This window comes from Lithobates pipiens, unplaced genomic scaffold (assembly GCF_037356315.1).
Source record: "Lithobates pipiens isolate NorthernLeopardFrog02 unplaced genomic scaffold, aLitPip1_a1.2 Scaffold_8, whole genome shotgun sequence".
NCBI classification, from domain to species: domain Eukaryota; kingdom Metazoa; phylum Chordata; class Amphibia; order Anura; family Ranidae; genus Lithobates; species Lithobates pipiens.
Window position 1 is genome coordinate 547,168,064 of NW_027507903.1, and position 24,381 is coordinate 547,192,444.

Below are 24,381 nucleotides of genomic sequence, written 5' to 3' on the forward strand. Positions count from 1 at the left end.
GGGGACAACGGAGTGATCCCCGCTGAGCGAGCGGATCATCACGGGGCGGATCATTACTGATCCGCCCCGTGTGAAAGGGGCCTTACAGAACTTCATAAAACACTTAGATTCAATGTATGAATGCATGGAGGATTTGCATTCACCTGCTAATTAAGATAATACTCTGGACCCCCTTATATTACGCAGCCTTCATACCTCTGGACCCCTTTACATTACACAGCCCCCCTGCACATCACACAGCCATGTTATGCGCACATCACACAGCCATGTTATGCTTTAAAATTGCATGGAATAGCGACAAACTACGTTACTTAAAAATCTCCATGAGTGAAGCTTTAACAAGTTCTACAGGTTACCAGTTTAGAGTTAGAGGAGGCCTTGTGGTGGAATTATTGCTCTCACTCTTAACGATCGCGGGGGATACCTCGCATGTATGGTTTGAACACTGTTTAGATTTGCGGCTGTGACTTGCGTATGTTTTCGCTTCTTCACGCGAGAAGAGGGATGATGCGCTTTAAAAAAAAATCTGCTCTTATTGCTGTCAGAAGGAATGTAAACATCCCTTGTAACAGGTACTCTTTTTGGAGAGATATGGGGTCTATAATACCCACAATCCCTCCTTTGCACTTAAAAGCATTCAAAACACCAAGTTTAGCTGTTTTGAATACTGACTTTTTTTTATTTGGTGCCATTAAATTTTCTGTAAACCGTAAGTGATGTCATGACTTTGCTTCTGGCTTACTAGAGCTGAAGCCCGATCAAAGCCGATTCCGGCTTAATTCGGGTCTTCAGCCACCCGGCAGATGTGCCAGCTGGTCGCTCGGGGATCCCGGTGGGATGGGAGAGCCCGAGTGAGCTGCGGAAGGTTGCGCTGCTTGGGATGATAGCCTAGCGGCTTCTTAGTCACATTGTTTGTTATCCCAAGAAGGCCGGCCAGGTTTAAAATGTCTGAGGGCCGGGTGCATGTGAATTCATCACATGCACTGATGGGCCAGACATTTAGCGGTGGGCCGGGTGCGGGGCCGTAGTTTGCTGACCCCTGTTCTATTGCCTCTACAGTAAGGAGCCTGACTGCTCACTATTTTTCTTTTTCAGGAAAAACATTACTAAACCCAGGACCTACATTTCTATATATCTGATCTCCCACAGTACACAACATGGCAATATAAATATAAACTGCTAAATACCTTTTCTCATCAGCAGGATATAGGAGTCTTGTGACTATCTGTGTCTGGTTAAAGCTTTTAGGAGGAGTTTTCATTCTACTCTGACTGTCCTATGAGGCTGCAGGACCCCTGACCCTCTGTCTGGACAGTGCAGTTTGACCTTGTGCTGATCACAAACAAAAAAAAACTAGCAATACACACCATACTGAGCATGTGCAGATTGATCAGGAGATGGATTGGGGACTGTAAAAGAATGGGAGGATCAGAAGACAGGATTAACCCCTTTGTTTCCACAGTGAGCATAACAAGCACACTTTACTTCATATACAGACTGATTTAGAGGATAAGTTCACTTTAGTAAAAAATAGGCGTATATCTTTTTGCAGGTAAAAACGTACATTTCTTTTTCTTTTTTTTTCTTTGAGCCTGTAAAGCATTGCACCTGCGATCAGCAGATCACTGATGCCATGCAGGTCTCCTGTAGACTTGTCAGTGACACTGTCTGTACCTTGTAAGGGCCGACAGTTTCACACTGTCAGGGGGGAGACAATGAATTACCAAAGCACTCAACAGCAGCATTGCATTTCATTGAGAACTACAAGCAGACCGCCACAAAAGGCTGTAGGTACTTGTAGTTTTCCCATTCGCATAACAGGGGGGATCCCCTGTTTGCTGTCACCAGAGGGAGCGGAGCGGGCGGCGGCTGCAGGAGTGGGAACATGTGTTGATGTTCCACCCTAAAAAAGGGGTGTAACATGTTCCCAAGGGTGAACTTATCCATTATAATGGGTGATAGCATGTGTGATAATGATCATAAAGCTGCTTTGGGTCTGAAAATGAAGCATAAGTCTATACTGTTGTAGCTGTATCTCACCAATCCACCCTTCTGTTAGTAATATGGGAACTTTTTTGCTTAGCTGTTTGTAATTCAAAATAGATATTGCAAAACAGTGCAGTTCCATGTCCCACATTCAGGCAGCCTGATTGCTTTAAGAGGTTTTTAAAAGGGACAATCGTATTTGCTATAGGTTTACGCATAGGAAAATTGTCCTTTGCTTACCTTGCACTTATGGGTTGGTTACCTTTTTAAAAGTGGTTGTAAAGTCAAAAGTTTTTTTTTATCTTAATGCAGTCTATGCATTAAGATAAAAAGCCTTCTGTGCGCAGCTGCCACCTCATCCCCCTAATAACAGAGGTCCATCTAGATCAAATGATGTTGCAGGAGTGTCTTGCCTGCCTGGAACTCCCCTCCTCATTGGCTGAGAGAGCAGTGTGGCGCCATTGGTTTCTGATTCTGTCAGTCAGCCAATGAGGAGTTAAAGGGGGTGGGTGCGGGCCGTGGCTCCATGTCTGAATGGACACAGGGAGCTGTGGCTAGGGTGTGCCCATAACAAGCTGCTTACTGTGGGGGCACTCAACAGGAGGGAGGGGCCAGGAGAGCCAAAGAGGGACACGAGAAGAGGAGGGTCTGGGCTGCTCTATGCAAAACCAACTGCACCAAGGAGGTAAGTATAACATGTTAAGTTTAACTAAAAAAAAAAGACTTTATTTTCACTTTAAATATATTTTATTATTATATTTTTATTATGTAGAGTAGGTATGGGTAACCTGTCAATTTCTTTTTTTTGGTGGCCAGATTTCCATTTCTGAGTCCTACTTTAGTTTCCATGACAGGAAGTGGGAAGACTCATCCAAGTGGGGACACCTTCCCTTCCTTAGACTAGATTCACATCTATGCATTTCCCTGCGGCCGTGTTTGCAGGGACATAGCAGCCTATTCATTTGAATGGGCTGCTGTACCTGTGGGGGTAAGTCCATGATTCTTTTTTTTTTAAATATGGTCCCAGGGAAAACCATATGCTGCTTTGGCTTCATGCATTTCCGTGCACTAGAAACAGCACCTTGTTTTTCAATGTGTGCAGGTGCCATTAGGAATCTGTGGCACCCCCACACATCTGCTAAACTGCGGTGCTGGAACACATGCAATTCCCACCCCCACAATAGTGGGAACCTAGCTTTAAAGGGGCTGTAAAGGTTTGTTTGATTAAAAAAATAAAAAATGTTATACTAAGGGTAAGGGTTTTGCAGAGTAGCCCCAATCCTCCTGGGGACTCTCAGCAGCGCTCCTGGCTCCTCCTGTTCTGGAGTGACAACCCCCCCTTGGAGAGCCACTTTCCATGGGGACACCCGTGCGGGAATGTTCCCATGTTCTGCTGCTGCGTCCATTGACACAGACATCGCCTATGTCGCTGGATTTGCTGATAGCAGCAGGAGGCCAATCCTCCCATACTCTGTCCAAAATGAAGAGTTTTGCCTATTCTACTTTTAGATGTGTACGGCCACTCTGTCATGCTTTGGCTGGAATTTTCGCATATCTGGCTACCGTAATCAGGGATACAGCAGTTTAAGTGCCACTGTACATTGCGGTGCCTTATAGAAAAAGTTACATAGAGTAATTATGTATTAGTCTTTGTAGAACAGTAGATGTGAAGAAACAGCATAGTACTGCTACAGGGAGGCAGTTGTGGCCACACTGTACACTATGAAGAGTGTCACATTCCTCATATACATGTCATCTTACAATATAAGCTGAACGGGAGAGATGATGGACCACGTCGTACTTTTCTGGTAACGTTGGAACTAAATATTATAGAATAGCGTTCAACAATTTAGATACTTAGAATGTTCTTGAAAATGTCATAGTAGACAGCAGCCAGTGCTGATCATAGGGGACACAACTGTAATCATGGGACAGCAGTCAGCAGAATTTTAAACAATAAAAAGGTTGGCCGTGGCTTTTATTATTGGCTTTAACAATAAAATATCTATACATTTATTATAAAACCCCTGCCATCAGCTCAGCCACTATGGCTCGAGCTGGAATATTTAAAAATGGGGTAAAACCACCTGTTGCCCAGACCCCCACAAAGCGGCCATTTCAATGCAGGTATGGAAACCTGCATTGAGAAAATTCAATATCGGATAAGTGGACCCCATCGGGCCTATATAGCCCAGGGAGCCCACCCTCCAATTCTGTGTGCTGGTATGAAAACCCAGTGTAAAGGAACCTAAAAACGTTTACACTGATCTTTTTCACCTTTTTTGAGTGGGTTTAAACAGTTTAACCACTTCAGTCTAGAAATTATTTCTGAGTAGACTAAAATCTTATTAGGGGAGGACAAATGAAACCTCACAATTGTCACGCATAGAGAAAATCAAATCAAGAGATGTGACCTTGCCCAAATCATTACCTCCTAAATTTAAAAGTAAAATATTTGGAGGAGGCCAACTCTGGTATAAGCTATCCAAAGCCAAAATAAATCTGCCCAAATCCTACCCTGATTCCTATGCCCAAAATACTCCAAACTTTTGCTCTAAACCCAGAATCTCAGTATAGGTTCGATGACCTGCTCTCTGGCTTGCCCAATGTATGAAGGAGTGTGCGACAATCCACACTATTTTCTGTGAACCTACAATAATATAAGGGATTTAGGGCGAACATATAAACAGAAACTGACTTCCATCTACCTATATTTTTAATTAAACCTTCAGAGAGACCTAATCTAGCTGCTTCTGTGGCGGCCCCTATTCTGAATGAGTGTGAGGTAATGTGTGAATTAACTAAATTTAACCACTAATGAATTGAAATTTACTCAGAGGTGTTCCGTCACAAAGGCTCTCTGAGATCTCTGGAAGTGATCGGTTTCCCAGTGCCTTTAACCTTTCTCACTTTCCTATACCTTTTTGCCATGCTTGCTTTACAGTGAAAAAACGAAATGGTGATGGGAGATTTAATTTCATGAAAAAAATACCCGACGCCATTTTATTGATGTGTGGCCTTTGTTAAACGAGTCTAAAAATAACAGAACTGAACCTTCCGAAACCAAACTGGGGTCAATCCCATACATATTTAAATCCATAACCACCAAGCTGACAGATATTCTGCCATGGTGGAGGGGGCAATTGAATTTTGTACATTTTGTCAAAACCTGTCAAATGGGTTTCCATAAGTTTCAGGCAGGCTAATCCCCCTGGTTCTGTTTGGTACAATGCAGGTGAAACGCTCCATCTGAAAATGACATAATGCATCCGCCAAGTCACTTGCTTTACCTGGCCTTAACCCAAATATTTAAATTCAGGCATTTGAAAATCAAATACTTCAGTAAAGCAATGACTGGCAGAGACCTTTAAGTTAGACAGTTCATATACATCGTATATTACACCTTTTATTATTTGTGCTGTACAGAATATTTTTCTAAAATAGTTTCAATAGCCACGACTATTGAGAATAATTCCAAAAGAGCACAATTCCTTAAGTAATCCTTGTTTCCATGACCGGTCCCTGTGTTCCGCACACCAATGTGTTTTCCATGTGGCAGCGAAACCCAGTGAACCTAGCCCAGTGATGGCAAACCTTAGCACCCCAGATGTTTTGGAACTACATTTCCCTTGATGCTCATGCACTCTGCAGTGTAGTTGAGCATCATGGGAAATGTAGTTCCAAAACATCTGGGGTGCCAAGGTTCGCCATCACTGACCTAGCTGCATCTGGCAGAAAACTTTATCAGATATAAAGTCTTGGTGCCAAACCACCCTCCCATTAAAGTACTAGAAATCTCAGCCAAACCAATAAATCTTCTTTATTGTGAGAAATGCGAGTGTGTAAGGTGATTTCAGCCCAGAAATGGCCAGATAAAGTCTGTGTGAAAACTTACCCAATGGGCATTATCCTGGTGGTGAATGCTAAGTGACCTAAAAGCGATTGTAATCCCTAAGTGTAACCTTTTTCTTTCTGATTGGGAGTAACAGACGACCTTAAAGTTTAATTATCTTTTCCATAGGCAACCTGAATTTCATATTCAGTGTCTATTGTAATCCCCAGGAAATCAAAACATGGTCGGTCAGGCCAGTTTCTCCACCAAAGGATTCAGAGATATCAAAAAATGCATTTACATTTTATTTTTTTTTATTTTTTATTTTTTTTTAGCATGTGGAGGAATAAGCTGTGTCCAAAAACAATAAGTCATCTAAATAGTGAATCATGGGACTGGAAGCTACCAATGGGCAGGTGACCGATTCTAAAAATGACGCAAAAGACTTGAAATAAAAACAGGACAGCGAGCAGCCCATAGGCAGACGCTTGTCAAAATTGACCTTTACAGAAAAAAAACCTAGTGAATTGGAAGACTCAGGATTTATTGGTAAGAGCCTAAAGGCATTTTTGTATGTCTGCTTTAGCCAGTAAAGCTCCCTGCCCCACACTTCTTAGAATTTCCAATGCCTCCAACGATGCATAAGACACAGAAGACGATTCTTATAAATTTGGTCATTGAGGGAGCTACCTGCTGGATAAGATGGTGGATCAATCGGAAAGCATTTGGTTCTTTTTTGGAAACTATGCCCAAAGGGGAAATCCTGGAATGAAGGGTCCTTGAAAGGGCCCTCCACTCTACCCAATTTTATTTCATTAAATATTTTTCCTCAACACTATCCACCCCCACTGTTGGATGTAATGTTCTATGGATAACACACCCCTTACCCTTGAACTTGGGTATCCTAAAACCTAAAGAGAGCCCCTTAAGTAGAAGGGCCTTCCCCTTGTCTGGTAAATCCTGAAGTCATGGTACTATTGCACTGTATTTGCACGTGTTAGGCCATCGACATCGCAAGTCATTAACGTTAAAGCATGCCCCTTTTTTATAACCTGCTCTGTGGTACTTGTCACCTCTTGTGCTTTCTGTTTGCTCTTCTCTCATTAGAACCCAAACTACGCCCCCCCACTCTCCTAACTTTTTAGTTATTGGTTTATTATTAATACCCCTTGGATGTCCCCCAGGGTTCTATGTAACTGATGCTCTTGATACTTTGTATGTTGGCAAATCCAAAAAAAATTTTAAAAAAATAAATAAATTTTGCTGTGTGTGCCGATTGATTTGGGGATACCCCTTGTCTGACAAATTGTCGCTGGGGAAGAAAAAGATTCAGCCATATGCCGAATTCCTTTGTACCCCAAAGTAAAGATGGCTGAACCGCCATCTTTTGACAAGAAGCTTCGTCATATGCAAACCAAGCAACGCCTCCAAAATGATGTAAGCTTCTAGTACTATGTCTGTGTTGAAATAGCCGGAACTCTCTTCTGGCTATTTTTCACATAAAACACTCGCCAATATGCAGAACACCTGTAACCAATTGTTAAAGATTTGTTTACAGGCCTTCTCTTGTCCTTGCCTGTTCTCTCATCATTACTATTTATTTTTGTGTATGAATTCTTTGGATGAGGGGAGTAATGACAATAGGTCCTTAATTGACACATAAAGATGAAAGCCTAACAGACAGAATACATGGCAAAGACTTTCCTACATGTTTTGGGGTTTTGCACTGTTCTCATTTTCAGTGGAGAAAACCTGTGGGTTTAACATAATAGCATTTAAACAGTATTTTTGCCACTAGATGGCGCCCACACCATAGTCACAGATTCCTCTAAAGCAGATGAAACAGCTTGTGTAAACTTACATCTGTAAGAAGAAATTTCTGAGAAACGACATTATCTTTGGCACTACTGAGCTCTCTGTCTTAATATAGATGAAAACAATTGCGGGGAGAACTCACCGGCCCCAGGTACTGAAGGGGAAGGTCCCGCCTGTTCTCTTGATTGTCAGCTTATTGCTATGGGACTGTCTGTGGACTTGAGGGGCTTGCCTTGCAGAAGGGGGTCCTTTTTCAGAACCCCTGGTCTCCCGGGCAGTACCAACTTCAACGTTTTTTTTTAATGATTTTGCTAGGTAACTTACCTGCCCTGCTTCCAGTCATACCGCGTTTAGTGGAGACAGTGCAGTGAGCGTGAGTATCTTATGCAGCGCCGCCTCTTTGCTGGCCCCCCGGCCCAATGGAAAGTGACACACTAGGCTGCTTGGGGAACCGGATCCACCTCTTGTGCAAGCTGCTCCTCTTCCTCCAGAAACACCAGGCGGGTTCAGTCTTCTATCCCCAGCAGCGAGGAAGCTTCTCTGGCAGATGGACGTGGTAGTGGTGGTTGGGCTGGCAGAGATGTCTGCATCTGAGGGGACTGACATCCCGGGGGTGCTGCCAGATCTTCCAGCCGGTTCTTGACCCGATGCCTTCTTGTGCTTACTGGGGACACTGAATCTCAGGGGCTCAGAACCCTCTTTTTTTTTTTCCACTCTTTTTTCCAAACTGCTAGGGTACTAGATCACCTGACCTACGCAGGGAAAAGTGACCAATAAATGCCTTCCCACATTTATAGTTAAGGACATACTTGAAACTGCTCTGCTGCAGTCCCACTAGGGAAGGGGAGATTAGAAACAGTTTTCCCCCTTTTCCCTTCATTCCTGAATCAATCTCTTTCATCCCACAAAAAGCATGATCACAATGTTGAGGTGATCTTCACCTAAAACCACCCTTATTTCAGTTTTGGTTACTTGTTGGAACATATCCTAGTGCTTGTAAGTGTCTACCCTGACAGTTATGCAGCTTAATACTGTAGCAAGATACCAAAGAGATGATTACAATCATTCCATGAATGATGGACTCTTCGGGGCTCAACCCCAAAGAGCTTATTTGACAAAGAGGAATTATCAAAACAAGCAGTAGTGCCATAGATACAAGATTACTAGAAAATGTCAAATGAATCACTTACATCCAAAAATGTAAATACACCAAAACAGTTGGCCTAAGTAAATGCGAGTAGCCCTAAAATTTATTATAAAACAACTGTTGTGACTGAAAAGATGTTGCCAAGAACCCAGGTGAGGGCACTCCATTATAGACCACTAGAAAATCAAAAACGAGGAGCAAACACATGTTTAAATATGTGGATTGAGAGATTAAAATGCCCTCACAAAGGTGATGGTTTGAAGGCAAGTAGGTGTGGAGAAAGCGGAAACCCGGGAACCATTACCAAGGCACCAGCAGGACCCAAGCCTTGGCCACCAGCATGGGGTATGAACAGGATGGAGACACTCCAGCTGCTGGGAACCCAAATTTTAAAGGTCGCGGTGACAGATCTGGTGTTTTTATGTAACCCGGTTCTGGAGCCGCAAAGAAAGAACATCCTCTGTCCAACCTCACAAGTGGCTCATGTAGAGACAAACGTGTTTCTGACCCCTCAATAGCATGTTTCTTTGCAAATTAAAAGCTGTTGCAAAAAAAATGAAATCGCTTCAAGGGGGTCTACTTTCCCAAAAAGTTCATTTTGGGAATTTTCATTCTGTACTGGCATTTTTATTTACAAAAAGGAAAAAAATAAAAAATAAATATATATATATATACCTACATCTTTTTCACTTCATATCTTCTAGCACTCTAGAAATGGCATAGTGACTAAGCATCTGTCTGTGATGTGAAACGAGTTAATTGTTCTTCCCTGTCTTCTATGCCTAAGAGATGACTGTTTTTGGATTTTAATCTTTGAATAAAGATGCCTTCAGCGGTGTGCGGCCGTCCAGGATTTTTCCTTCCTTCCTAATTTTGAGCAGAGCCAGCATCGGCAAGATCATATAGGGCGGGTGTCTTCAACAGGTCTGGAGCTTTTGAGCTGCAATTTTTCTTGTAGGTAAAAGTGGTTATATAGGGTTTAAAACCACTCTAAGTCTACTTTAGAAAAAAAAATTGTATTGTGTAGCTTGGGTAGTGCTCTTTTTTGACCTCTGTGTGGCGCTGTTCAATAAGCTTTGTGATTTTGTGCTTCAAGCTTCGGCAGTCGTGGGATTTTTTAAAAATTTTAACTGGCCTACTAGCATTGCCAGGAAAATTTTCCTTTATTCTCTGAAAATGAGCGAATGCAAAGCAAATAATTCTCAATGAGTGGATTGTGTTGGAGCCAGCAAGTGATCTATAGATAATGACAATCTGGACCATGTGGGTTTGGCTCCTAAGAACAGCAATCATTTCTATCCAGATCTGTCCCTTATTCTAGGTAATTACTGCTCTGAATCACTCATTAGTGCTCAACGGCTTTCAATATTGTGGGTTCTGGTTGATGGGAGACAATGCCGCATACTGTATAAAATGTGCAATGTGACTAGCACGAGTTCACTGTGAGTTTATAAAATACATTCCACTGATCTCACTTGCCACAAATGCAAACATTTTACAAATGTTGAAGGTTTTTAAAGGTTCAACTTTGGAGAGGAACTCCCGTTATACAACGTTTTTTTTGTATATAATGGAGAAAAGTTAGAACTATCTGGTTTTTATTTGTGTCTGTTGGGGTAATATCTCCATTTCCTCTCCTGGAAACACCAAGGCAATTGTATGCTGATTATTTATTTGGAATGCTTCTCCACGTATTGTACAGGACAGATAAAATTGTATAGTAGGCTTCCAGAAGACTGGCATGTATAATTTTGAAGGCATCATAAGCATGGGCCTACTGAAACCACAAGGCCCTTGAGCCTTAGAAAATGCTGCCTCCCTAGAGGTGCCCTAGGTTATCAGGTTAGCACTGCCCAGTGTTGTAATGACATCTATAGGGCTTATGCAGACAGATTTTTTTCACACCCCTTAATTTAGAAATGGGAAATGGATGGCATTTCCCTGTGTCTGGGGAATCACAGTTCCACATACAGCTGACAGGACAACTGGCTGTACACAGATGACTGCTTGTAAAAGTGTGTATGCACATACAGCATGATTCTGTGAAAGTGGTACATCCAGGGTAAATACATGTATGGTGTTTCCCTGGACATGCCACTTTCATGTTTAGGGAAGTGCGCCTTACGTGCATGCGTGGATAACTGCACAAGCCTTTCATGTTAACCAGTCTGCATAGAACCATTCACTTATATGTTTGACTCTGCACACCACTGCAGCTTCCAAGGCACAGGAAAGCACCAGACATTTTACACCTCAAAACTCAGGAGCAAGTCTGCATGAGGCCTTATTGATCTGTGAACAGCCATATTGCACTATTTTTGTACACTAGTAATAGTGTTCGTAAAATGAACGCTGATGTTTTTTCTTTGTAGAATACCTGCTTGGTGAAGGGCCTGCATCTTCTGGATCCCTCCTTAGCGTATTGGCTTACTTTTGAATTTTGCATCGATTAGTGATCTCCATTGAAGCTCTGATATTGATTTCTGCTAATCTGGTAATCTTTGTTTTTCAGCTTATCGAACGGTGTCAGGAGTCAATGGCCCTCTTGTTATCCTGGACAATGTCAAGGTAAGAAGTTGCGGTTTAGAGCTGAACTCCAGGCAAAAAAAACCTTTCTTTTAAATATGTTCCTCAAAAGCCACAAAGAATATCCATCCACTTTGTGTGCCAAATGTCTTTGCAAACCCAGGCATTACCTGGGTACATAGGTGACTGCATCAGTGTGGTGTACATAGCCTGTGGAGAAGCAGAGCTGTGGAAGGGGCCCAGCATATGTGAATGAGCGAGCCCTAAATGTGCAGTCATTTTTATAGGGGTTCTAGAGCTCCGTTATAGGTTATTTACTTGCCCATTCACTGTTTGACCTGTACCAGCAATTAACTCCTTTTAAAGGGATACGATTTCTGGGCAAATCTAAATTCTGCTTTTCAGGCTTTTATGTGCATGCCTGCTCACTGTATTTTTCGCACTGCTTTTTAACTAGAATGCGAAGGCCCCTTTCACAATGGGGCGATGGGTGCGTCGGCTGTAAAGCGGCGCTTTTTTTAGCAGAGCTTTAACGTCAATTTTGCGGCGCTATTCGGCCGCTAGCTGGGCGCTTTTACCCCCGCTAGCAGTTGAGAAAGGGTTTAAACTACCCGCAAAGCGCTGCTGCAGCAGCGCTTTGCTGGCGGTATAGCCGCACTGCCTGTTGATTTCTATGGGCAGGAGCGGTATACACACCGGTCCTTCACTGCTCTAAAGATGCTGCTAGCAGGACTTTTTTTAGCATCCTGCCAGCTCACGTCTCCAGTGTGAAAGCCCGAGTGCTTTCACATTGGACAGACAGGAGCGGCCCTTTCAGTGCTCTGTTTAGTGATGTAGCGCCTGCAAAGCACCCCAGTGTGAAAGGGGTCTAAGAAGTAGACACCAGTGTTTGGCTTTCTGGCCTTACTAAATGGGATGATGTGCCAACTGGCATTGATCAGCAGTTTTACGATTGTGAAATTATGTACAAATTTCTTCCTAGTTGGCTTAGATGCTTGAGCATCTACTTTTCTGTCTGTTACATTTCAAAGGAAATGGCAATATGTCGTCCTTTGTATTTTTTTTATACTGCACATGGCTTTTTAACATAAGTCTGGATAATTTAGACACATCTGTGCAGTTGTTAAAAACTGAATCACTTTACAATAAACTGTAACTGATCAATCTATTGTGCTTGTCGCTTTCCTTACTCATGTTTGTGTCTCAGTTCCCCAGGTATTCTGAGATTGTCCACTTGACTCTCCCTGATGGCACAAAAAGAAGTGGACAGGTGCTGGAAGTCAGTGGGTCTAAAGCTGTGGTACAGGTAAAATGTTGGAAATGAATAGTGCCATAATTCATAGCATGTATACAGGTTTAATGTGGACACCAAGAAATGTACATATATAATGAAAACCTTATCTTGACCTCTGCAAATGAGGAATTCGTTTTAAACTAAATACAGTATGTGTAACTTTTGTCCATAGTTTTTATTCTGCATGGTTGGATTTGCATTAAATTACTTCCTCCTTGTCCTTTATTGATGTTCTTCAAGTAGCCACACACTTTTGTCTTGTAATGTTTCCTAAAGTTTTTATAGAGGGTGTAAAGAAAATGTGTTGTGTATCAGGATGATAAAAACACTTGAGCTCCCATATTAAAGCTTGTGTGCCTTATGGAGAATAGGTGGCTATTCTAGTTGAGTAGCTTGCCCACCTGCCCTTATTACAAGTTCTTTGTCTCATTTTGTTTAGGTATTTGAGGGAACATCGGGTATTGATGCCAAAAAGACCTCCTGTGAATTTTCTGGTGATATCCTGAGAACCCCAGTATCTGAGGACATGCTGGGTATGTAAAGTCTCGCCTTCCAATAAACTACTGCTACCGACTGTTCTGAGCTTCAGGGTCAGTGCTGTTTTTAATGAGTTCCTGGAAAAGTTTTTTGGCCTTTTCATCTATTCTATCTGTATCAAACTTTTGGACGTTTTAAATTCTGACCATATATATATTTTTTTACACTTGTTTACTGAACAGTTGTATGCAAGAAAGCTACCCCTAAGTTCAGAAAATTTGTTGTGTATTTTGTTCCTCTGAGCAGCAAAATGTCTCTTTGGAATCACTTTAAAATTGGCAAATATGACATACCGTCTAGAAACTCTGAATGCATCACATCCTTATTTTGAGGCTTTCTGTCGGGAAGTTCAAGAACTGCTTTTCTATTTCTTCCAGGTCGTGTGTTTAACGGCTCAGGGAAACCCATAGATCGGGGACCCAATGTGCTGGCAGAGGATTATCTAGACATCATGGGTAAGTAAGGAACCCTCGCATTTCTCTAAGTAGGCTCTTGAAGCTCCTTTACACCATTGTGTCATTGTGAATGGCACCCCAGCAGACCTTTACAATACAGCTATATTACAGTGCACTGCAGCACACCACAACACACAATGTGCAGTGCATCAATCTGTAACAAATGCAGCATTCGTTTTTTCCTTTTTGGTGAAGTGCAGTTTATATCCCATTCATATTTTAAAGGGCTACTTGCTAATGTGCCTCAACATGTAAAATCCTGCATGCTGTATCACTCTGCATTCTAGTAGAAATTGGCCCATAGGGCAACTTTTATTGTGCAGATCTTTTGCGTAGATTTTTATTATGAATTTCTATATGAACTTTAGTTTTGTTGCATTCTTTTAGAAGGCAATGTACTATACCCTATAAAGATGATTAGCTCAGTTATGTTCTAAAGCTGTTCTTTATTCCATATATTAAAAAAATGAGGTCAGCATGTTTACTGTGGGCAGCTGTGATGTATCCCAGAAGGTTGCATGGTAGGAGGGGGAGAACTGGAAGTGGGAGCAGGTACCTGTCAAAACCAGGTACAAACTTCACCTCCCCTCAAACTTCCAAAAATAGAAGAGTGGGAAAAGAGGGCATAAAGCGAAACTTTAAATATTGGTAGTTCAGTTGCCCTAAATCAGGAGTCTCAAACTGGCGGCCCTCCAACTGTTGCGAAACTACAAGTCCCATGAGGCATTGCAAGGCTGACACTTACAAGCATGATGAGACTTGTAGTTTCACAACAGCTGGAGGGCCGACAGTTTGAGACCCCCCTGCCCTAAATTGATCTTTATCCGGCATAATCTACTGCACCCTCGTAATCAGGCAAAGAGTTGTAATACCAGCATTGAGCCATGCAAGATCTGTTTCCCAGACCTCCTGTCAATGGTGGAGAAAGAAGTGTTTAGGAAACACATGAGCTGACCAATGGAAGGGAGGGGACTCATTCAAATTGGGTGTCTTATTTGACTATGTATATTATAAGCATGGCTGAACATGATTGCCTTTGGCAGAGAATCATACATTTATTATACCAGAATTGCCTAAATTCATTGTTGGACAATTCATAGTGGATAAATCTGCATGCACATAATCAGATGTATTGAAAGTTTTACATTTTCCATACATTTTTTTCTGAATCTGCTAGGCCTGACTTTGCCACTGTAGCAACAAATATGCTAGATATCTCATTGTCCATGGTGTGCCCTCCCTACAGGACAGCCCATTAATCCACAGTGCAGGATCTACCCAGAGGAAATGATCCAGACTGGCATATCTGCCATCGATGGTATGAACAGTATTGCTCGTGGACAGAAGATCCCCATCTTCTCTGCTGCTGGTTTGCCTCACAATGAGGTAAGTTTGGCATTACCTTGTCTGTCGTTGCTAAGTTACAAATTTCTACATATAATACTAGAGCTGCACCGATAACACTTTTTTTAACCACTTGCCGACCTCCGCATGGACAGCCAAATGTGCCTACAGGTACATCCCTCTAAATTTGCTGCCGTGTGGTCGCGCGCAACCCTGCCACGAGTACCGTGATTGATCGCGGGTCCCGCGGACTGTCCGCAGGGATACCCACGATTGTCTCACGGGGCATTTCCCCATTCTGCCTAGTGACACTGATCACCGCTCCCTGTGATCGGGAGTGGTGATCAGTGTTGTCGCACGTAGTACATCCCCCCCACAGTTAAAATCACTCCCTAGGACACAACCCCTGCAGCGCCCCTAGTGGTTAACCCCTTCACTGCCAGTTAAATTTACAACAGTAAGTAGTGCATTTTTAGTCGCACCGATCGCCGTATAAAAATGAATGGTCCCAAAATAGCACCAAAAGTGTCCGATGTGTCCTCCATAATGTCGCAGTCACAATAAAAATCTCAGATCGACGCCACTACTAATAAAAATTTTTTAATAAAAATCCCATAAAACTATCCCCTATTTTGTAGACGTTATAATTTTCTCGCAAACCAAACGCTTATTGCGATTTTTATTTTATTTACCACCAAAAATGTAGAAGAATACGTATTGGCCTAAACTGAGGAAAAGTTTCTTTATATACAGTGCCTTGCGAAAGTATTCGGCCCCCTTGAACTTTTCAACCTTTTGCCACATTTCAGGCTTCAAACATAAAGATATAACATTTTAATTTTTTGTGAAGAATCACCAACAAGTGGGGCACAATTGTGAAGAGGAACAAAATCTATTGGATAATTTAAACTTTTCTAGCAAATAAAAAACTGAAAAGTGGTGCGTGCAAAATTGTTCGGCCCCTTTACTTTCAGTGCAGCAAACTCACTTCAGAAGTTCAGCAAGGATCTCTGAATGATCCAATGTTGTCCTAAATGACTGATGGTGATAAATAGAATCCACCTGTGTGTAAGCAAGTCTCTATATAAATGCACCTGCTCTGTGATAGTCTCAGGGTTCTGTTGAAAGTGCAGAGAGCATCATGAAGACCAAGGAACACACCAGGCAGGTCCGTAATACTGTTGTGGAGAAGTTTAAAGCCGGATTTGGATACAAAGATTTCCCAAGCTTTAAACATCCTAAGGAGCACTGTGCAAGCGATCATTTTGAAATGGAAGGAGTATCAGACCACTGCAAATCTACCAAGACCTGGCCGTCCCTCTAAACTTTCAGCTCAGACAAGGAGAAGACTGATCAGAGATGCAGCCAAGAGGCCCATGATCACTCTGGATGAACTGCAGAGAACTACAGCTGAGGTGGGAGAGTCTGTCCATAGGACAACAATCAGTCGTACGTGGCACAAATCTGGCCTTTATGGAAGAGTGGCAAGAAGAAAGCCATTTCTCAAAGATATCCATAAAAAGTCTCGTCTAAGGTTTGCCACAAGCCACCTGAGAGACACACCAAATATGTGGAAGAAGGTGCTCTGGTCAGATGAAACCAAAATCGAACTTTTTGCCCACAATGCAAAACGATATGTTTGGCGTAAAAGCAACACAGCTCATCACCATCCCCACTGTCAAACATGGTGGTGGCAGCATCATGGTTTGGTCCTGCTTGTCTTCAGCAGGGACAGGGAAGATGGTTAAAATTGAGGGGAAGATGGATGCAGCCAAATACAGGACCATTCTGGATGAAAACCTGTTGGAGTCTGCAAAAGACCTGAAACTGGGACGGAGATTTATCTTCCAACAAGACAATGATCCCAAACATACAGCAAAATCTACAAAGGAATGGTTCACAAATAAACGTATCCAGGTGTTAGAATGGCCAAGTCAAAGTCCAGACGTCCGTTTTGTTTGGGAGCCATGTTGCATGACCACGCATCTGTCGGTTAAAGGGACACAGTGCTGAACCGCAAAAAAACGCTCTGGTCTTTGGGCAGCCAAATGGTCCAGGCTGAAGTGGTTAAGTCCGAGGACAAGTACCAATACTTTTTTTCAAGTACTTGCCGATACTTTTTAATGTCGTGACAGTGGCACTAATATGCAGCACTGATGAGGTGTGGACAGTCAGTAGTATTTTATTTTGGGGGGTGGACGGTGTCTGTTTTTTGGCTAAAATGGCCACGCACTGAGTATAAGAGTAAGTCAGCTGACTCATAGATGTGCATTATTAGGAGCAGTAACTTATAAATATGGGATGCCACTGGATCGGGGGGGGCACAGACTTCATGTATAACAGGCATCCGCCCACATAAACTGTACATATATATTTGCAAATGAATAGAAACAAGCTTTGTAAAGCATTACTCCCATTGCTTTTAGGTTGATCTATTTTACATGTATGTAATCTTTGTATCTAAAAATTGAAGCACCTATACATTCCTTTCAAACAATAGCAAATGCCACTTTAACTTCTAAAATCTTGCTTTTGGAATTTTTGAGTATTTGGAGGAAGCTGTATATAGCAACCATATGTATGTGTTCATCTGTCAATTTCTTTGTATCCTACCAGATTGCAGCACAAATCTGTCGCCAGGCAGGCCTGGTAAAGAAATCCAAGGATGTTATGGATTACAGTGAAGATAACTTTGCCATTGTGTTTGCTGCTATGGGGGTAAGCATTTGGCAAAATGTAGTATAGATAGATAAATAGTGTTTTAGTAGTGCTGACTGTTAGTATAGAGAACACCCGTGTAAAACCTCATTGTTCACTTTTGTTCAGTTAATTTTTTTGATAAAATGAATGCTGTACAGACTATTCACAGCAGATAAAGTGAAATACATTGTAGAGAACAGATTTAAAACAAGTGAACACATTCACATTTCACCAGAGATTTTTTTAATTTTTTTTTTCCTGATAATTAATCCTTAAAGGCAGATCTAAAAAACATTTAATGCAGTTATATATTCATTTAAAAAATCAAGTGTGTGTTTAAGTGTTGCAAGTTAAGGTGCCTAAATCTATCAACCTTCTGTAATCCTCTGTACAGCAGCACTTAGACTGGAAGAGGACAGAAATAGTCTCTATTGTTGTGAACATGTGCTGACAGAAGGGGAGAGAACCTCCTCAGTCTGCCGCTGTACTCTCTTTGTGCGGTCACATGCTGAAGGCAAATTGATATAAAAAGCTATAGCTGTAGTAGAATAAAGGGGGACTGTTGGCTTGGCTGTCTGATAAAAGGCTAAGTTCACCTTTTGGAATATATAACATGTTCCAGCAGCTGCAGCCTCTCCCCACCTTCCCAAGCCTGCTGTAAAAATGTGAAAATGTGGCGCTCCTGTGAATAAATGCATAAAAGTACTGTCAATGGTAGCAGCCGACAGCGTTTAGTTCTCAATGAACTGCAAGGGTGCTGGGTGAGCGCTCTCATAGTCAATTGAGCTTCCTGGACTTCAGTAACTGCCTGTATCGGAGATATGGGTAGACAGTGTACTGGCAGTCTACAAGAGCTTCACTTTGCACCCACAATTTATTTATAGTGGGTGCAATGCTTTACATGCTTCCAAGAAAACAATTCACATTTTTTACCTGGAAAAAAAGTGAATTTTTTTACAGAAAGTGAACTTATCCTTTAAATACCAAGATGGGCTGTAAAACACTACAAACACTGGGTGGCTGAGACTGCTCTCATGTATGTATTTAGCAGTTTGCCTGAATTTCAACAATAACTTGAGGACATGGGCATGCTTCACACGTCGAAAATAAATGAACCTAAATAATTTGGGCGTATCTGATGCCTTGCCTCACCTTCACTCCACAGTTCTCCAGTAGCATGCAATAGCCAGGAATTGGTTACACAGGAGCAGACCCTTCCAGTTAATGCTTGTGCTGAACCCTTCCCCTCTGGACACACTACATACAGTATGTCTAAAGAGCTGAAGTGGTAATAGGTGGTAGTTATGGGGTTTGTAAAATTACAGTGTGTCTTTAAAGTGTAAGTTCACCTTTATAGAAAAATCTGTAAGGTGAACTTACAAAGGGCCCACCTCCCACCAATCCCGCTGACCTGTTGGGTGGCAATCTCCTGTTCTGAGCCCCTGTAAAGCCACCTTTAGAAATCCTTCCAGCATTCATGCACCATCTTCCCCACTGACAGGATGGGCTACACGTGTTCTAAATTGGTCGGCCGACCAATTAGACTGCTCCAAAACCCTCCTACGTACGTTTTGGAGTTTTTGCTGCAGGGATTTCTAAACCCCGGAGCTCAGCACAAGAGATCGCTGCAATCCAGGTCAGTGGTCCTGTGTAATTTCACTTTATAGATTTTTCTGTAAAGGTGAACTTGCACTTTTAATTTGGTTAAAGGAGAAGTATGGCTAGAGCTCTGTTGACCCTGTTTCTCCTGTGGGTCACAGGAATGTGCACTATGTTCTGTGTTCCTGTACCTAGTTTTAGCCAACAGCTGGCTAAATTCCACTGTCGGCTGACATCACTCAGCTAGTCCAGGCTCTGAATTGGTCCCAAATTTAATGTTGGGATCCAGATTCCTGACCAGCAGCTGGCACGCCAATGAGCACCTGAGCCAGCCACTCCTGCAGCCCCGGTGCTCCATGGAGGGGCAGAGCTCGCTGAAAACAGAGAATTGACCAATCGGCGGTCTTTGCTCAGCTCACTGTCGCCGTCTAGGTATCGGGTGACAGATGCAGCATCAGTTTGCACTTTTTTAATTTCTCTTACCTTTTTTTATGCTCCCAGTGGATTTTGTGGGATGGACATGCCACCTTTTTCTTACATCTGCAGCAGAGGTGGAAGACCTGAGTAGTTTTGATGTTGTTTTTTAAGGTTTCTGTACCATCCCGACAGTAATCTGAAGTCCAATTCACAGTAGTTTATTCTGGCCTATGCTGCACCTGTATACAATCAGCAACATTAAGATTGTTGAAGTGATAGGATCATAGAAGTACATTCATAGTGAATTTAAAACTGAGACTTTTCCACCAGCAGATGAATTAAGCTTCTAAGCCTGCTGGTGTGGCCTTACACTCCCATGCCCTTGATGTTCCAGTATGCGTGGTGCCAATTTCCCATTCCCTAATTTTTTTTTTTTTGTATGTCTTCTATAGTCACATTTATGTATTTTTTTTACCCAAGGTAAACATGGAGACAGCTCGCTTCTTTAAGTCAGATTTCGAGGAGAATGGGTCAATGGACAATGTGTGTCTCTTCTTGAACTTGGCCAATGATCCTACGTAAGTATGCAACCCAGCATTGCTGGTAGGGGGTGGGTGAGAAAGTGCCCCATTGTTGGCTGAAGGGTGTTTGCTTATGTACTGAAGTTCTTTAATAGGAAACGGTCATGCAGTTCATATTGTGTATTGTCCACAGCATTGAACGTATCATCACCCCTCGTCTTGCTCTCACCACTGCCGAATATCTGGCATATCAATGCGAGAAGCATGTGCTGGTCATTCTGACTGACATGAGCTCTTATGCTGAAGCCCTGAGAGAGGTAAGCTTTTTAAATTTGTGCTTGTATCCCAGAAGTGTTGTGGTTGTAAAGGTCGTTTTTTTTTTTTTTTTCCTTAATGCACTGTCTTCTGGTCTGGTACACCCCCCCCCCCCAACCAACCCCACCCCAAACTTTGAGATGGTTCATGATCCCTCCTCACTAGCTGTAGAGGCAGCAGTGGGAGCCATTGGCTTATGCTTTGGTCAATCACAGCCTGTGAGGCAAGAGTGTTGGACAGCCATGCTGTGTGTAGATGGACAATACAGAGCATGGCTTGGGAGCGAGCCCGCGCGAATGCCACCATAGCAAGCGGTTTGCTATGGGGTCCCTCAGAAGAGGGCACATGCCAGCAGCGCTGGTGAGGGACCCAACAAGAGGATAGGGGTTGCTCTTTGTAAAAATCATTGCTCAGAGCAGGAAAGTGTAATAAGTTTGAAAAAAATAAATAAATCCCTTTTACAATGCCTTTACAGTGAGGGAAAAAGTGTTTGATCCCCTGCTGATTTTGTACGTTTGCCCACTGACAAAGAAATGAACAGTCTGTAATTTTCAATGGTAGGTTCAGTTTAACAGTGAGTGACAGGATAACAAATATACAGAAAAATGCATTTCAAAAAAGTTATACATTTTTGTTTTAGTGAGTGAAATAAGTATTTGGTTCCCAGAAATGCAGGTAGCGAACTGAGCTTAGGAGCACCCTCTTAATCTCGGCTTGTTAACTGTATAACATACACTTGTCCACAGAACCAAGCAATCAGATTCCAATTTTCTGCTAAGGGGACAGGACAACTTTACTGCATCCAAGGGACAATATAAAATCTTGGGTGAGAACCTCCTTCCCTCAGCCAGGGCATTGAAAATGGGTCGTGAATGGCAGTGGTTTGCGAAGGGGTAAAATACTTTTCACCTATTAAAATGCAAATCAATTTATAACTTTTTTGAAATGCTTTTAATCTGGATTTTTTTTGTACTTCTTTCTTTCACTGTTAAAATAAACCTACCATTAATATTATAGACTGATCATTTAAATCATCAAGCAAAGCATATAAACAAACACAACACTTGCATCCAGCCAGTACCGTCTAGGGCACCCCCTAGTGCAGTGCTAGCCACTGTTGTGTGCCTATGCTTAGGTCTAAAAAGACACATTAGAACGATTGTTAGGCTAATATAGGAGGTAATTTAAGAGCCAGGGAGCTTGAACTTCCCTATAGCATTATAAAAGCTTTAAAGTAATTGTAAATGCTTGGCATAAAGTCATACTTGCTCTGTACAGTGATTTTGCAGAAAAGCCCAGATCCGCCTCTTGGTACCACTGAAGCGCTCCTGGCTCCTTCGCTGAGTGCTCCTATAGCAAGCGGCTTAATCCATTGATGCACAGAATGCGGCTCTGCCCCACCCTCCACTCATTGACAGCAGGAGCTAGTTGCTCCCACTTCAGTCTGAACCTATGAGGAGGGAGAGAGGCGCTGCTCTCATGCACATCGCTGGATCGAGATGGGTGGAGTTCAGGTAAGTATAATTTTCCTTTGGAGCTGAAGTCAGTATTTTCTGGGGGAGGTTTGTTATCCTCTTACACTACCGCAGCATGAAATTTTGACTTGGTTGCAAGGGAGGTTATAACATATTATAGCTTTTTGAGTAGACATCTGACTAGTAAACAAAGTGGGAAAAAAAAGCATATGCCCCTCAGCCTGTTCCCTTTCGGTTGGAGCCAGAGCTACATTTTAATCAGAAATGTACACATTTTATATCGAGAGAACTATTTAACTGCAATTAATCTCCTTTAAGATTGCCTGTGTAAAGTGAATTGTCTCATCCTAGTCCTAACGTGGGATTCCAGATGTCACTAGAACAATTTACGTTGTCAAATTCTGTGTAATTCTGACATATATTTATATATCAGACATCTACTGCAGTGTAACCAAATCAGGCCAGTATGGCATGCTTTAATATGGTGTTGGCAAAATCCCCAAGGCACATTTTACTTAGAAGGCTGCAGCATGGGGTCCATGAGTTTCTCCAGACAGGTATGTTTAGGAATTTTAAGCACCGTTCACTTATTGACTTAATTTTACTAAATGCCAATTTAGCAGTAGCCATTTCTGACAACAATAGAAGCATTTTATCTTAAATCATAATGGCCACTCTGAGATTGGAAATTTTGTATTGAAAATCTGCTATTTTTGCTCTATCCATTAGGTGTCAGCAGCACGAGAAGAGGTCCCTGGTAGAAGAGGTTTTCCAGGTTACATGTACACTGACTTGGCCACAATCTATGAAAGAGCTGGACGTGTGGAGGGCAGGAATGGTTCTATTACACAAATCCCCATCCTTACTATGCCTAATGATGGTCAGTGTGTGCTATGAGAGCATAAACTAGTTTTCAGAATGTTGTAGAGAGAACACGTGAAAAAATATTGGAGCTACTGAATATCTGACGCTGTTTGGTTTTTGCAGACATCACCCATCCTATCCCTGATTTGACGGGATACATCACAGAAGGACAGATCTATGTAGAACGACAACTACACAACAGACAGGTAAGGGGGGGTGGGATAATGTCTCTTGATCTGTGTCTATACCCACAGCGTGGATGTTAACAAACTCTCATTGTTAGATCTATCCACCTATCAATGTACTACCTTCACTCTCCCGTCTGATGAAGTCTGCCATTGGTGAAGGGATGACAAGAAAGGACCATTCAGATGTGTCCAACCAGCTGGTGAGTGATCCTCATGCCTTTTAATGTACTAGTTTGCCCTAACACTGCAACATGGGACATGGAACCATTTATGGGGAGAATCTGTATAAAATATCTGAAGCTGAACACACAGCCCAATTTTTTTGTATAATGTGAAAGATGTTACACTGCGTGAATTGTGACCTTTATTCTAAGCAAAAAAATTGTGCAGCTCTATTTAGAACCCCGATCACGTTTTTATTGTTGTCTGCATTCCCGCTTGGGAAAGTTCAGTCTTTTGTCTTGGTGACCATCATAATTGGAACTGAAAGTGAGGAAAAACCTAAATTTTGAGTCCTCTCTGGAAAGAGGAATTTGAGGTAAATCAAGTGACAACCGTCTGAGAGAATTTCTTTACAGAGATTTCCTCACTTCTGTCTGAGCTATGACGTTAAGGGAAAATCTCCAAAATTAGGACACAGGCAGCAAAAACAATACTTGAGGTGGTTTTAACTATTCCTTACTTTATCCAAGACTAAAGAGGTTTTTAGCTTTAGGTACATTTACGCTTTGTGTTCACAATTGCTAAAGCAATACTTACCTTACCACTGGCAATATGGTATGTTGGAGACCCTACTGCTACCCCATACATGTGAGAGCTAAGCTGTCATGCAATCTGCTCACAGTAGAATGGCTTTATTTTCTAAATTCAGACTGCTAGTTGGCTGCATACTGTTGCCACCACTTCTCCTCTCCTCCGAGACTTGCCCAAAGCTCCATGTTCTATCTGATGCCTCTGGGTTCTCCCTGGGCCCTGATGTCACTCATACTGGAAGTAGCTGTGGAAGCCTCTCATGATCTGCTAGATAAAATTTTAGGTGTTTTCTTTTACTGTTTTTGTGCCAAGGCTTTGTTAGGCTCATCGTCTCTGGCTTTGGGTATGTGTGACCCATGCACATCCGTACTCTGCATGCAAGTAAAGTTTACACAATTTCCCCCCCTATGTTTTATCAGATAAACTGTCTGCTATTCGCTTCAGATCCTGAATAAAAAAAAGCTGAACCCATACGGAGTTGTATCCTACAGCATTACCCCAACTCGTAGCACTCTGGGAGATCTTGTTGATCATACAATGTGTGTGTTGGTAGAAATTCAATCACCTTTCTGCCGCCCCATGTTTTGTATACTTTGTACAGAAAACTGAGTGG

At 42.2% G+C, this 24,381-nt stretch overlaps 1 protein-coding gene across 1 annotated transcript in view; it reads left to right on the top strand.

Moving 5' to 3' along the window:
* Positions 1-24,381, top strand: part of ATP6V1B2 (ATPase H+ transporting V1 subunit B2) — a 51,488-nt gene that overhangs the window by 17,390 nt on the left and 9,717 nt on the right. The window contains exons 2-12 of the mRNA XM_077469798.1: positions 11,293-11,348; positions 12,514-12,612; positions 13,040-13,133; positions 13,515-13,592; positions 14,839-14,978; positions 17,553-17,654; positions 20,133-20,230; positions 20,367-20,490; positions 22,693-22,843; positions 22,951-23,033; positions 23,111-23,215. Of these exons, the coding sequence (XP_077325924.1) occupies positions 11,293-11,348; positions 12,514-12,612; positions 13,040-13,133; positions 13,515-13,592; positions 14,839-14,978; positions 17,553-17,654; positions 20,133-20,230; positions 20,367-20,490; positions 22,693-22,843; positions 22,951-23,033; positions 23,111-23,215 (1,130 nt within the window). The remainder of the gene's footprint in view (positions 1-11,292; positions 11,349-12,513; positions 12,613-13,039; positions 13,134-13,514; positions 13,593-14,838; positions 14,979-17,552; positions 17,655-20,132; positions 20,231-20,366; positions 20,491-22,692; positions 22,844-22,950; positions 23,034-23,110; positions 23,216-24,381) is intronic.